General features: G+C 39.1%; 1 protein-coding gene across 2 annotated transcripts in view; it reads left to right on the top strand.

Annotated features, from left to right (window-relative positions):
* The first annotated feature begins 730 nt into the window (after window positions 1-730).
* Bbox1 (gamma-butyrobetaine hydroxylase 1) overlaps window positions 731-13,099 on the top strand; it is a 50,446-nt gene continuing 38,077 nt past the window's right edge. Inside the window, exons 1-3 of one of the 2 annotated variants that reach the window (XM_052725180.1) lie at window positions 731-1,088; window positions 10,276-10,529; window positions 11,706-11,820. In XM_052725180.1, the coding sequence (XP_052581140.1) occupies window positions 10,311-10,529; window positions 11,706-11,820 (334 nt within the window). In that variant the 5' untranslated portion in view covers window positions 731-1,088; window positions 10,276-10,310. Of the gene's footprint in view, window positions 1,089-10,272; window positions 10,530-11,705; window positions 11,821-13,099 lie in introns of both variants that reach the window. The other variant, XM_052725182.1, reaches the window with a different exon arrangement.

Here is a 13,099-nt window from a genome sequence, read left to right as displayed (position 1 = left end):
ACATGAGATGAAGTAAAAGTCTCATGTCTCTTTCATTTGTGCCCTGAATTGTTAAGGCATAATTAATTGATTCTGGCATCTCTATAACTTCTGCTCCCATGGGGTTTTCAGCACAGACAGCATTTAGGATTACACCCACGTCTACACCCTCCTTCTGTGGGTGAAAACGGAACCTGCTGTTATTTTCCAGGGCACTGGGTGTGTCATCAGTAACTTTAACTTACAGATGGAAGTCAAACTGAGGAAGTGAGACGAGGGCACGGTTGATACTTTACTGTGAAATCGGCTGACAAAGCATCCCTGGTGGTTGCGGGGGACATTACTGTACTGGAGGTCACCTGGGAGCTGGGCAGCATGACTTCCCTCTTTGATTAAGGCTTTTGTTTATTTTTATATCAGTCTCCCAGCGCAGAGTCCTTAAGACAAGAAGCAACAAGTTGCAAGCTAGAATGAACTATATCTTCTTGGGAAGCCTAATGTTGGCGGGAGGAGGCCATAGGACTGCTGATCACTTTCTAGATTTTAGTTACCACTCAAAGATTCTCTTTTAACATAATGACTACACTGTAAGGAACTGGGTCTTGGGAACTGTCCAACAAATCCTCTGTGTACTAGGCCCTCCCGCAAGTAAAAAGTTTGTCAGCCAAGCTCTGGATCCCTGGCATATGGCCCACCCTGGATTTTCCCTTTTGTTGCCCTAAGGGCTCTGTGTTGTGAATCAAATCACTGGGCAACCAAGTATCTCCAGACGAGCCCAAGGCTCTCTAGCTGCTACTGTTTACTCCAGACAAAACTGGACAAAGGGAGAATATCTAGCAAAGGGAGGCCAATCCCAGCCTTCAGAGAAGACCTGTACAAAGATCTCTCTTAAAAACATTTCTGTTGGAATATTCAATGACCAAGTAGACGCTACTGCGCCTGTGCTCAGGTGAGAGCCGACAGCTCCTCCCTGCTAAATGCATAGGCTTCTTCTCCAAGTGAGTTTTGCAATAGAAGAGCTGTCACTGTGAACAGGTGGAAACGAAGTAAAAGCGCCTGTCTGCTTGTTCCTGTTGCTGCAGCTGGCTCAGGCACAGGAGAAAAGACAGGTGAGAAATGCTTCTCTTCCTCTGTTGATTGGGAACTGGAGCAAAGCTTTGCTTGAGCTGTGGGAGTTTATGGTTTCCAGAAACCTGTTAGAGTACTTTCTCTTGCTAACTGCTTCTCCTGTGGACGATGAAAGCTCTTTGTTTTAGTGTTGCTGTTGTTTTTGTTGTTGTTGTTGTTAAATGTTCAATCAAGGAAGTGACTGCACCTTCATATCAAGCTAGCCTTCCTCCTTTGCCAACCTAACTGTGTCTGGGGGCAGGGTCAAAGCAGAGCAGCAAGGAGTACAGTGGCTTCCAAGGAAAGCACATCAGCAGAGTGGAAATGAGGCAGACATGTCTGGAGCAAGAAGGTTTCTGTTCCAAAGGATATCTAGGACCAAAGCTGGTTTCCTCTATTTGATATGTTCTGTGTGTTTTGGTACCCAGAGAATATTTGATAACAGAGATGATTGAACTCAACTCTGATGATTGACCAGCCCCTAGATTAAACTCTGTGGACAGGGGGAAAAAAGAACATCTACATCAAACTCCAGGAGCATGTCATTCACAGCCCTGGGCTGCAGTAGGATGAACCATCAGGCATCTGGAATAGGCTTGATTTCTGGAATGTAGTGGATCTGATTGCTTCTTGGCAGCTAGTCTTTTCCAATTATGTTTGGCTTAGTCTGATTGTCAAATTACTTTGCAATCCCCAAACTGATCTAGGATGTCTGTAGAGGACACAGAGACAACTCTGTCTACAAAGCTGATTGCCTATGATGGAAGAAAAGCTCTAATGAATTTTTTGAAATGTTCTTTGAATAATCCACAATCCAGCCAAAAGGAAGGCGATGCATACTATTCCTTGGACCTTTGTCGAACCAAAAGAGCCAAAAGTAGCACACTTTTCTAAAATGCTGGTCAATTAAGGCCAGACTGCAGTTTTACTTTGTTCCCTGAATGCAGCTCAAGAAAAAATATTGCATGTAATTTGAATAGATTTAATTAAAAATGTAAGATTTTTCATAATCAATGTGTGATGTAGTTCAAAGAATTTAGAATTTTTTTGTACTCTCATTACATCAGTAAATAAGAGGATTCATAATTTCAGTTCTCATTGACTTGTGGTAACTCCACTATGGTGAAGATCACATTTCCTTTTTACCAAGTATGAAGGAAGTTTTTGAATGAAATCTGGTACTTTCAACAAGATAGCAAGCAAAACCGTGAACTTCTTCAAGACCACCAAGTGGTTTTTTTCTAATGGTTCCACAGAATTCATTATTTGTATGAGAATACAGTCAGCAAAGATCATGTGCCTCAGCCTCTTTATTCAAGCAAGTTAAAATTAAAAATAAATTTTGACAAATTTAAAGCCCTTAAGTTAAAAGTCTATAGGTAACATATATCATGAGTTAGAGAGAGTATGTACTCCAATGTTATTAAGCTTTAATATTATTATTTAGGCACCATGAGCACAACCCAGTCAGCAGCAACTTTTCCACGTACAAACTGTTTGATTTAAAGATTGACCTACAAGTGAATAATATTTTTTAAGTCTTAGTGATATAAAGTTTAGAAAAAAAACAAAAACCTCTTTTTCCTACTCGTTTCTACAAATATAAAACAAAAATAAAATGTCAAATGGTGAGGTTGGCTAAGCAAAGACCTTGAGAATGAGTCGCTGCTTTAATAGTATCATGTTAATAAACTGAAATTATTCCCTGAAAGATGATACAAACATTAATTTTCCATGATGCAATAGTATGTCAAAACTACCCTGAGAATGAGCAGATGGAAATTCACAGACATTGACAGTTGATGTGTTCATGGTGTTCTCTTCTGATGCTACTAAAATATTCTGTGGGGTTAGTGGCCTACAGTAGTACCCTGCAGTTCTAACTTTATGTATGGTTACTATGACATCCCTGTATCATACTGTCAATCCTCTTTAGAGACAATTGCTCAAATTAGATATTTGATTTCTGTATTCTGTTTTTTCACAATAGACATTTTTCACCTAGTGAGTATGCATCAGACTAATGAACCCACTGTTAGTGGGTGTGGTGCAGAAGATCTCTTTGCCTCCATTTTCCTGCCTGGCTCTGTATCTAACCAGGGCACTGAAAGCAGGGACATCACAGATGATTTCTTCCTGCCTCCAAGAGTCCTAGTACTAGCTTTTTTTTAAGACCAGTACACAAACTATGCTTCACAGCTGTTTTCTTTTCCTTTTTTTCCAAGGAGTGTAAGAGAAATTGGTGATAAATTTCTACACATAAAATTAAGAAACAGAAAAATGACAAAGCTCACACCTATTTTTAAAGGAGGATCATGTCAAAAACAACTTAGTTATACCAAACAGAGTTCCTAGGTAAAGTCCCTAGCCGTGGAGAGGGAAACTTCAGCAGATGATTAAGAAGGGAATATACACATGGTAACACTGTGGAGTGGAAAGCAAACTCCTCCATCAGATAAGAAGCTGCCAGGACCCAAGGGCTGTTTTACAGGCCAGGCAGGACTGCTCTTTCCCACCACACCCAATATAATGCTTCATAAGCTAATAATTCTTTCTCAAAAACCAAAATAATAATAAGCATAAAATAAATATTTTCATTTTACAAGTAGAATGTCTACTGTTTTCCTTTTCTTCTTGGAAACATAATAATGTGTCATTAACCAAATTCCCACGATGCTTTTCTAAGTTCAATTGGAAGTTGGGTGAGTTAGAAACAGAGGTCAACAAATCCTGTGTGTAGCAAGCCTGTGGCTTTTCAGGAAGTTTTCTTTTAAATATTTATGATCCTTAATGGCCTTTTTCTTTTTAATTTTTCATATTTACCCCAGTAAATACTCAAAATTAGCCAAGGAAAGTTAAAATAGGGAGTGAGTTGCCCATCTCAACATGTTTTTGTTTGAATTATCATTTATATTCATTGTGAAGCTAAGAAGGAGACTATGAATTGTAGAAATGTCCTACAAAGTTCCTGGATAGACATCCAAATTGTTTTATTTTAGGAAAACCTAAGTCGTAGTGATTCTCCCATGTACTCCCCCAGGTATCCTCCATTCTGCACAGTACTGATGTCTAGGGCTCTTCTCTCCCCAGGTTATGTATTATTTAACCAGATGGGTTCCAGGCAAAGCTCATGTTTCTTTAATGACTGGAAACACAGTTTTACCTCTTTAGCCCAAATGCTCTAAATAGAGGAGAAGGAAAAAAAATTTAAAAGAGATAGATGAAGTTTTCAGAATAGGCTGGAATGAAATCACTACATGTTGGCACAGATGTCTGCAGTTCTGATCACTCCACCAGGGCATTTTCTCAGTTTTTGAAGAAGTTGACATCAGGGCATGACGCCATCTTTAAGTACAGAAACCGTGTTCATCATGATGGAAATATCTGTCTTACATGAGTATTCATTAAGTAACAATGTTTCAAATGCCAAATGGAATAACTATCATTTCAATCAGGAAATCTTAAACAGGAACTCCAGACATGACTTGGCACATAAGAGGGCTTACTGCTCTACCTGAGGACAGGAAGTACATCCCAGGACCCTGACATCAGACAACTCACAAATACCTGTAGCTCCAGCTCTGAGGGATATAATGTCCCTTTCTGACCCCCATGACCATCAGCAACACACATACATAAAAATAAATCTTTTTAAATGAGTATATTAATGAACATGTAATAGAGATGAGCTAAGTTTAGAACACATGCCAACACACATGAAACCTAGTTGATAGAACAAGAAAACAATTTTTTTTTTCGGTTTTTTGAGACAGGGTTTCTCTGTGTAGCTTTGCGCCTTTCCTGGAACTCACTTGGTAGTCCAGGCTGGCCTCGAACTCACAGAGATCCGCCTGGCTCTGCCTCCCGAGTGCTGGGATTAAAGGCGTGCGCCACCACCACCCGGCAAGAAAACAATTTTATTCTAAAGGTAGATTCTACTATCATGCAAGAGTGTCCAAATTTTTGATATTGTGACACATACAATCTGCTGGCTAGCTGTTTACCAACTTAACATGAGCTAGAGTCACCTGGGAAGATGGAACTTCAACTGAGAAGATGCCTGTGGGTGAGTCAGTGGAGGATTTTCTTGATTACTGATTGATGTGGGAGGATTCAGCCTACCTAGGCACGTCGTTTTGAGATAGATTTTTTTTTAAGTAAGCAGAACAAGCCATGGAGAACAAACCAGTGAGCAGCGTTCCTCCATTGCTGTGCTTCAGTTTCTGCCTTGAGTTCTTGCCCTGACATACCTTCACGATGGACTGTAAGATGCAATAAACCCTTTCCTCTTCAAGTTGCATTTGGTCATGATCTTTATCACAGCAATCAAAAGCAGAGGACACTATCTAGACGTATACCTAGCAGTGGGAAAGCTGAATGACAAGAAGTTCAATTCTTGTTTTGTTTTGTTTTGAAAAGCAGATTCTACACGATTTTGCTTAATAGCTGTACTGATTTATATCCCCTCAGTGTTCGTCATTCTCTTATCTTTGCCAACACTTAAAGACATTCTATCATGTTGATTGTAATAAAGGACAAGAGATTTCTCATGGTGGTTTAGGTTTGTAGTCTCTGAACATAATTGCCCATTTTTTCACACACATACTGGCCATGTTTGTGTCTTCTTTTGAGAAATGTCTATGCACGTCGTCTTATTATGAAAGGAAACTGATTTGTTCCTGTTGTATTGTGTGCCTTCTTAAACTTTTTGGTTGGTAGACCCTTGTCTGAGGTATCATTTGCAAATATTTTATGCCATTCTAGTAGCTTTACAGTTTCGAATCTTAGTCTCAGTCTAGTCATATATATATATATATATATATATATATATATATATATATATATATATAATGACTTTTATCTGTGTTCTGGAAGAAGAGTCCAGTTTCAGTCTTCCAAATATGGACAAGCAGCACTCCCAAGATTATTGAAGAGGCCATCTGTTCTTCATTGAGTGTCTCAGAAATTTTACAAAACTATATTGACATTAGACACATGGTTTACTTCTGGTCTCACTAGTTTTTCAATTTTCATATCAGTGCTGTGTTGCTTTACCACAATAGCTTTACAATGTATTCTGAGGGCTGGAGAGATGGTTAAGAGCACTGAATGCTCTTCCAGAGGTCCTGAGTTCAATTCCCAGCAACCACAGGGTGGCTCACAACCATCTGTAATGAGATCTGGTGCCCTCTTCTGGCCTGCAAGCAAACATGCTGTATACATAATAAATAAATAAATCTTTTAAAAAAATGTATTCTAGCCGGGCGGTGGTGGCGCACGCCTTTAATCCCAGCACTCAGGAGGCAGAGCCAGGCGGATCTCTGTGAGTTCGAGGCCAGCCTGGGCTACCAAGTGAGTCCCAGGAAAGGCGCAAAGCTACACAGAGAAACCCTGTCTCGAAAAACCAAAAAAAAAAAAAATGTATTCTGAAATCATGTGGCATGACACCTCCAGTTTTGTGTCTCTTTCCTGGTTGCTTGTTTTGACTATTTAGAAACTGTTGTACTGCCATACAAATGTCAAGAGCGACTTTTCTATTGCTCTGAATCATGCTATTGGTATTATTACATACACTTCACTGAATCTGTAAATCATTTTTGGTACTATGGGCATTTTAACAATATTGATTCTTCCAACTCATGAGTACATGCGATTTCTTTCCACTAGCTACAATTACCTTCAAATAATTTCACAGTTGTCTTACAGTTCAATGTATAGATTTCATCTCCTTGGTTAAATTAATCCCAAGTCTTTTCATTGACGATATTGTAAGTAAGACTATGCTCTTACATTATGAATATTCATATGCTTGTTTTGTATCCTGAAATCTTACTATCTCTTTTTAACAAATATTCCCTATGTGGAAACAGCCAAAATATTTCACTGGCTTGACTCACATAACACACACTAATCTCAGCTATAGAGAAAGCTGGAAGTGTAACTATGTCCCAAGTTTATACTGAAAAATCAATATTATATTAGTTAGGAAGTAAAATAAGCTAGAATTGAGGTATATAAAGCAATATCAGTCACAGATCCTCATAGAGTAAATTAAATGATGTTCTCTAACAAATATTGAGACCATTTGACACCAGATTTATTTTGTTTACTTTGTAATCCTCTCAGTTTCCCTTGTGGTATAGAACTTCATGGTTGTCTTCGTATCTTCTAATCTATGTGTACAAAGAAGATATTATTATATGTGAGTGCTAACTTTTGCTCCATACCCAAGGAAATAAAAGAGTGCTGCCTTCTGCATCAAAGCATCACAGTATACCACTGCACTGAATGCGTCACAGCATTCCACTGCACTGAATGCATCACAGCATACCACTGCACTGAATGCATCACAGCATTCCACTGCACTGAATGCATCACAGCATACCACTGCACTGAATGCATCACAGCATACCACTGCACTGAATGCATCACAGCATTCCACTGCACTGAATGCATCACAGCATACCACTGCACTGAATGCATCACAGCATACCACTGCACTGAATGCATCACAGCATACCACTGCACTGAATGCATCACAGCATACCACTGCACTGAAAGAAAGAATAAATTTAGAAAGGACAGCTACACTACTGCTCTTGGCCAGAAATATCCTGCAGGCCACTTTTATGCATGTCCTGAGCTAAGAATAGCTGTTATGTTTTGAATGGGGTTTAAAAATTAAGAATAGAAAAGAGAAAATATATGTGCCCTACAAACCTAACAGCCTTTCAGCCATTTTGTAGAAACTATTTGGTGACTCCTGACAGAGATAAAAAAAATTGTGTCATTTCCCTCATTTATAAAAGTTTAATTTATTTTTAATTGTGTGTATGTGTGTATGTCTGTGAGTGGGTATATGCAAGTTACCAAGAAGGCCAGAGCTGTTGTGTTCCCTGGAGCTGGAGTTACAGGTTGTTATGAACCACCTGATTTGGGTACCAGGAACTGAACCAAGATCCTCTGCAAAAGCAGTATGCACTCTTAACCACTGAGCCATCTCTTTAGCCTCTCTCTCTCTCTCTCTCTCTCTCTCTCTCTCTCTCTCTCTCTCTCTCTATCTCGTTTTTGTTTTATATGTTGCTTAAAGGTCTAATTGTGCTATCTCAGAGTTGTTGACTGGAATCACCACTCTTCTTTGAAACTGTGCCTGTGGGAATCCCTGCAGCATTCACCACCTCCCATCTGGAACACTGTATGCTATCTATTCCACAGGGGAGCTGGTTCCAGACTTGCTACAGCTCTCTTCAAACTCACATGCTAACTTTCCAAGTTTAAACTAAATCATAATTGTAATGAATAGTTTGCATAGTAATGCTCTTCTGTCGTTAGCATTTAAGAAATGCTTAGGCATGAGTTCCCAAGCAAGCATATGCACTTGAGGCCCAGTAAATTGTCTCTCTCCTGTTTAGTGACTAGGTAAACCCAGTGTACTTGAATTAAATAGAGAAAGCAAACTTTTCTGCATTGACTCGGCTCTATAATCAGAAGAAATCATCAAAGCTATTTGATTTGTGAAATAACACAATCACCTAAAAGTTGATTACTTAAATACCATGAAAAGACTGTAAATTTATTTTAACACACTACAAAACGTTCCTATAATTTCAAGAAACTCAGTAAATGCCTTTGCCTTGCTTGCTAAGTCCCTGGAGCTGTTTTGGTTCCCGATACTTTGAAGAGGTTATATGAGCAGACACTGCACTGTGTGACAGGTTCTTGGTCATGTCATCACAAGGTAACAGTGTCATCTCTGCTGCCCTGTCACCTTCTGTTAGGATAGTTAAAGGTGTCAACCGTCCCATGAAAACATTTAAAACACCCTGGTTCTTTCATGTAAAGTTTTTAACTAAGTTCTACTCTTTGTACACATGTGGAGAATCTCAGAAAAACATATGCAGAAAGTTAAGTCTCTAACACTGTATCATTTTGAAGGTCAGGTATATATATACTTACTAGTGAAATAAGGATTGACACTGAGTTGCACAGTGCAAGTAGCACGGCTCCTTTCTTCAACTTTATTTCTTTTCCTGAAATTACTGCATTGCTATAAATTTGATGGATTTTGTAATAAAAAGAAGTCATACATTCCAGGAAAAATGTAGATATGTAAAACTACCCCATAAACTCTCAGGATAAAGTAAGACATTCCAAATCAGCAAAGGAAGATAATGTCAGAAAACAAACCTGATAAGCTTTTGGAAGGACTTTGGTATTTTGATATTCCAGTGAGAAAATATACTGTGCAAGTAAAAAGAAAATAATAGAGCTGGGTGGTGGTGGCGCACGCCTTTAATCCCAGCACTCGGGAGGCAGAGCCAGGCAGATCTCTGTGAGTTTGAGGCCAGCCTGCTCTACAGAGTGAGTTCCAGGACAGGCACCAAAACTACACAGAGAAACCCTGTCTTGAAAAACCAAAAAAAGAAAAGAAAAGAAAAAGAAGAAGGAGAAGGAGAAGGAGGAGAAGGAGAAGAAGGAGGAGGAGGAGGAGGAGGAGGAGGAGGAGGAGGAGGAGGAGGAGGAGGAGGAGGAGAAGAAGAAGAAGAAGAAGAAGAAGAAGAAGAAGAAGAAGAAGAAGAAGAAGAAGAAGAAGAAGAAGAAGAAGAGAAATATCACCATATTCTGAGTCATGCTAACCTTTAAGCAAATTAATTGCTTTAGTAGTCCCTTGGTAGTCATTGAGCATCATGGAAGCATGTTGTGTTTCGAAGGCCAGGTGGAGCTGTCATCAGTTAAAACAGCAGAGATGTGAGCTGGGGCTGAAGCTCAACAGTAGAGTACCTGTCTGGCCGGTGTAAAGCCCTGGGCTAAATCTTCAGCACTGAAAAAATCAAAACAAGGAGGCAAACATTACATTTTCCATTTGCCAAGCAATTTTTCTGAAAACACAGTTGTATAAATGGGGGTGTCATTGGTTCTCACTTTATCATCTAAAATTTCTGCTAAAAGAACAAGGAATTCTTTCCATTGGATTCTGGTGTGGCATTTTTATCTTCAAGCTAGTCACTCTGTTTCTGTTTACAACATGTGAAATACTCTAATCAGAACAAAGGTCCCAGCATTGGTCAAACGGCAGGCTTACACTGCTGAGCAGATAGCAGAGGCCAGAGTCCACTTGTATTATCGTAGAGGTCAGGTTCAGGTCCAGTCTGCCTGTCTATTACTTTTAACATTGACTTGTCATAGCAGGGAGCTGGTAGGATTTATCTTCAAAGACCAGAAACATGCACTGTGCCATCCTAAAGGCAGAAGCAGTGGATGGGGCTCATCTGATGCAGATCTTCTGGCATGATGGGGCAGAGTCCCTCTACCCAGCAGTATGGCTGAGAGACAACTGCCAGTGTTCTGAATGCTACCTGCACTCTGCAAAAGCTCGGAAACTTCTCCTGGAAGCTCTCGATGTGAACATTAGAATCAAAGACTTGACATTTGACTGGAAAAAGGTAATTATCTCTAGTGAACTTTCCCTTCTCTTTTGAGTTAAATCAAGGGGTTAGTTTATAATAATGTAAATCAATATTCTTTAACTTATCATATAGAGAACAAGCCATCTCTGTGGACATGTTTGTAAAGCACTTGGTATAGAGTAGGCATACTTAGTGGAAGAATCGGCTGTTGCTATCATAACTACAATGCTTTCCTTTACTTTTTCTCTTTAATGTGTATATTGTTTATTTTAACTGAAATTTAATTACATCACCTGTGTCTTTCCCTTTCCTTCCTCCAACCCCTCCCATATTCCCCTCCCTCTCTCTCTCTCAAACTGGTGGCCTAGTTCTCTTTAATATTGTTACATATACATATGCATATATAAATATATAAGTACAGCCTGCTGATATATTCTGTTTTCCCTTCAAATTGTATATTTTTTTTACCTTTTACTACTACCACTTTAATAAAATATGCAAATTTCCTTGTTTACTTTCAGTGTGTAGCAGCCTTGAAATACAATCATTCAATTTATACCATAAAAATGGTGCATCTGGTACTCACGTTTACTCTTCCATCAAACTAGAAAAGTACAGAATTTGTTCACATCAATGTCAGAATTCAATGAGCTAATCTGGATGGAAATGTTTATCATACTGTCCAGCATAGTGCACTCACTCAGAAATCACACTGATTGGTATTAGTTATCCAAACTAGTGAGTAGGTGTGTAAAAAGTAATGTCCGAAGAGCGTCACTCTCAAAATCAACGAGATGAGGCATCCACCATCTTTCTTTCTTCCTTGTTTCCGAATTCTCACCGAAAGAACAAATGTGATCAGAAAACCCATCCTTTCCCCATTCGTCTGTCTGTCCCTCCTCTCAGCTTAAGGTCTCTATTCCCAATTCTCACTCTCAGTAGTCATGCCCTCTCATAGGAAGTTTGAGGATCACATATTTAGAGCATGTAAAGCAGAAATGTCAGGTTAGCAAAATTCTATTTCTTACACATTGTCTCATCATCCTTAGACACCAGAAGTAGACCTTCAACTTGTTGGGGAAAGGGAGAGTAATGTTTAATTGAATTCTCTGATTATTTTAAATAACATTCCAAAGAAAAGCAACTTCAGAAGGCAGAAGTTTATAGCTGTACAATGTACAAATAGACAATAATTGCTTTCTGTGTTATAAGGTTTATATCACATGGCCCAACGAGCATTACAGTGAATTCGAAGCTAATTGGCTGAAGAAAAGATGCTTTTCCCAACAGGCCAGAGCAAGACTCCAAGAAGAATTGTTCTTACCAGGTAACATTGCCATCATCTTCAGTCTATACTAAAATCTTATAGTAGGAATTACTTGAAGAGAAATAGTATTATTTGAACCGGGTGTATTTACAGGACACTGTTTAATGATCTTATACATACATATATTACAAAATGATCAAATCAATGTAATCAGTATTTATATCTCTTTCTCACTTCCTAAGGATTTGCTCAGGAGAAAATTCAAGCCCTTGTATCTTCGTTAAAACAATATTGTAGTTTATGAGAAATGTTTAATGTGTTAACACAGATCATTTGGGCAAAACTGAAAAGGAGAACAGAAACATTCTACAGCACTAGCAGGAGAAAGGACAATGGGCTTGAGCCCTTCTCATCTGAAGTTAAGGCTGGGGATCCAAGATGTTCCCTCTGTGCTCTTTGCAAAGGAGCAGAGTAAATCAGAGATAGTGTGTCATTCTTAACAATGTATAAAGTCAGAACAGCAAAAAAATAACAAAGCACAAATTCCTACCCTGGTATTCATCATGGGACTATATGAGTAAAGCTGGGAAACAATGAGACCAGAATTGAGCTTGCACATGACTGTGTGTGCATGCCTGTTTCTCTGGAGAGCATTTATACAGGTCTCAGAGGATCTGTGAGCAAAAATACGTTTAGAGATAACCAAAAGATAAATTCAGTGGCAAATGGTCGGGGGTGTTATCTCACAGATAATAGGTAAAATAAATGCTGAAAACAAATGGGTAATTTAAAATAAAACTTCTAAGAAATTCACAATAATACAGGCCAAGTGGAAATGTAACGGGGGGCTGGAAAGTTCTACAGATCATTGCATATGATTGTGCAGGTCAAAGGCAAACTCTAATATTCATGAGTTTTGCCTGTTTGTTGGAACCCTGACTTCCACAGACACACTAGCCCAGCACATTTCCCTGAATCTTCTTTTCCACTGTCAGCATTTATCAGACTACCGTCCCTTTCAGGAAATGACCACCTGGGTGAATTCTGTGCCACCTCTTTGGGGAACTCTAAGTCTTTTACTAAAGGCAGTTCTTCTTTACCCTTTCAAACCTCACATGTGATATTGTGTGGGATTTTTAAACTAGTCTTACGACAGTTCACTGGAAGTGGAAATGTTACTTAACAGTCAACTTGTCAGGCAGCTTTCACTAACAAGGTACTGTAGTTTCCTCTTCTCTTTAAGCACAGACCAACCAGTCTTGTCAGGAATTAAACTCCTCTAAGAGCTTGGTTTCACCACTGTGACAGCGGATAGGGATTTGTTCCACTGTTATGTCTG

This window comes from Peromyscus californicus, unplaced genomic scaffold (assembly GCF_007827085.1).
Source record: "Peromyscus californicus insignis strain IS unplaced genomic scaffold, ASM782708v3 Scaffold_7__1_contigs__length_154581171, whole genome shotgun sequence".
Classification (NCBI taxonomy): Eukaryota; Metazoa; Chordata; class Mammalia; order Rodentia; family Cricetidae; genus Peromyscus; species Peromyscus californicus.
This window is presented reverse-complemented; position numbering and strand designations above follow the sequence as displayed.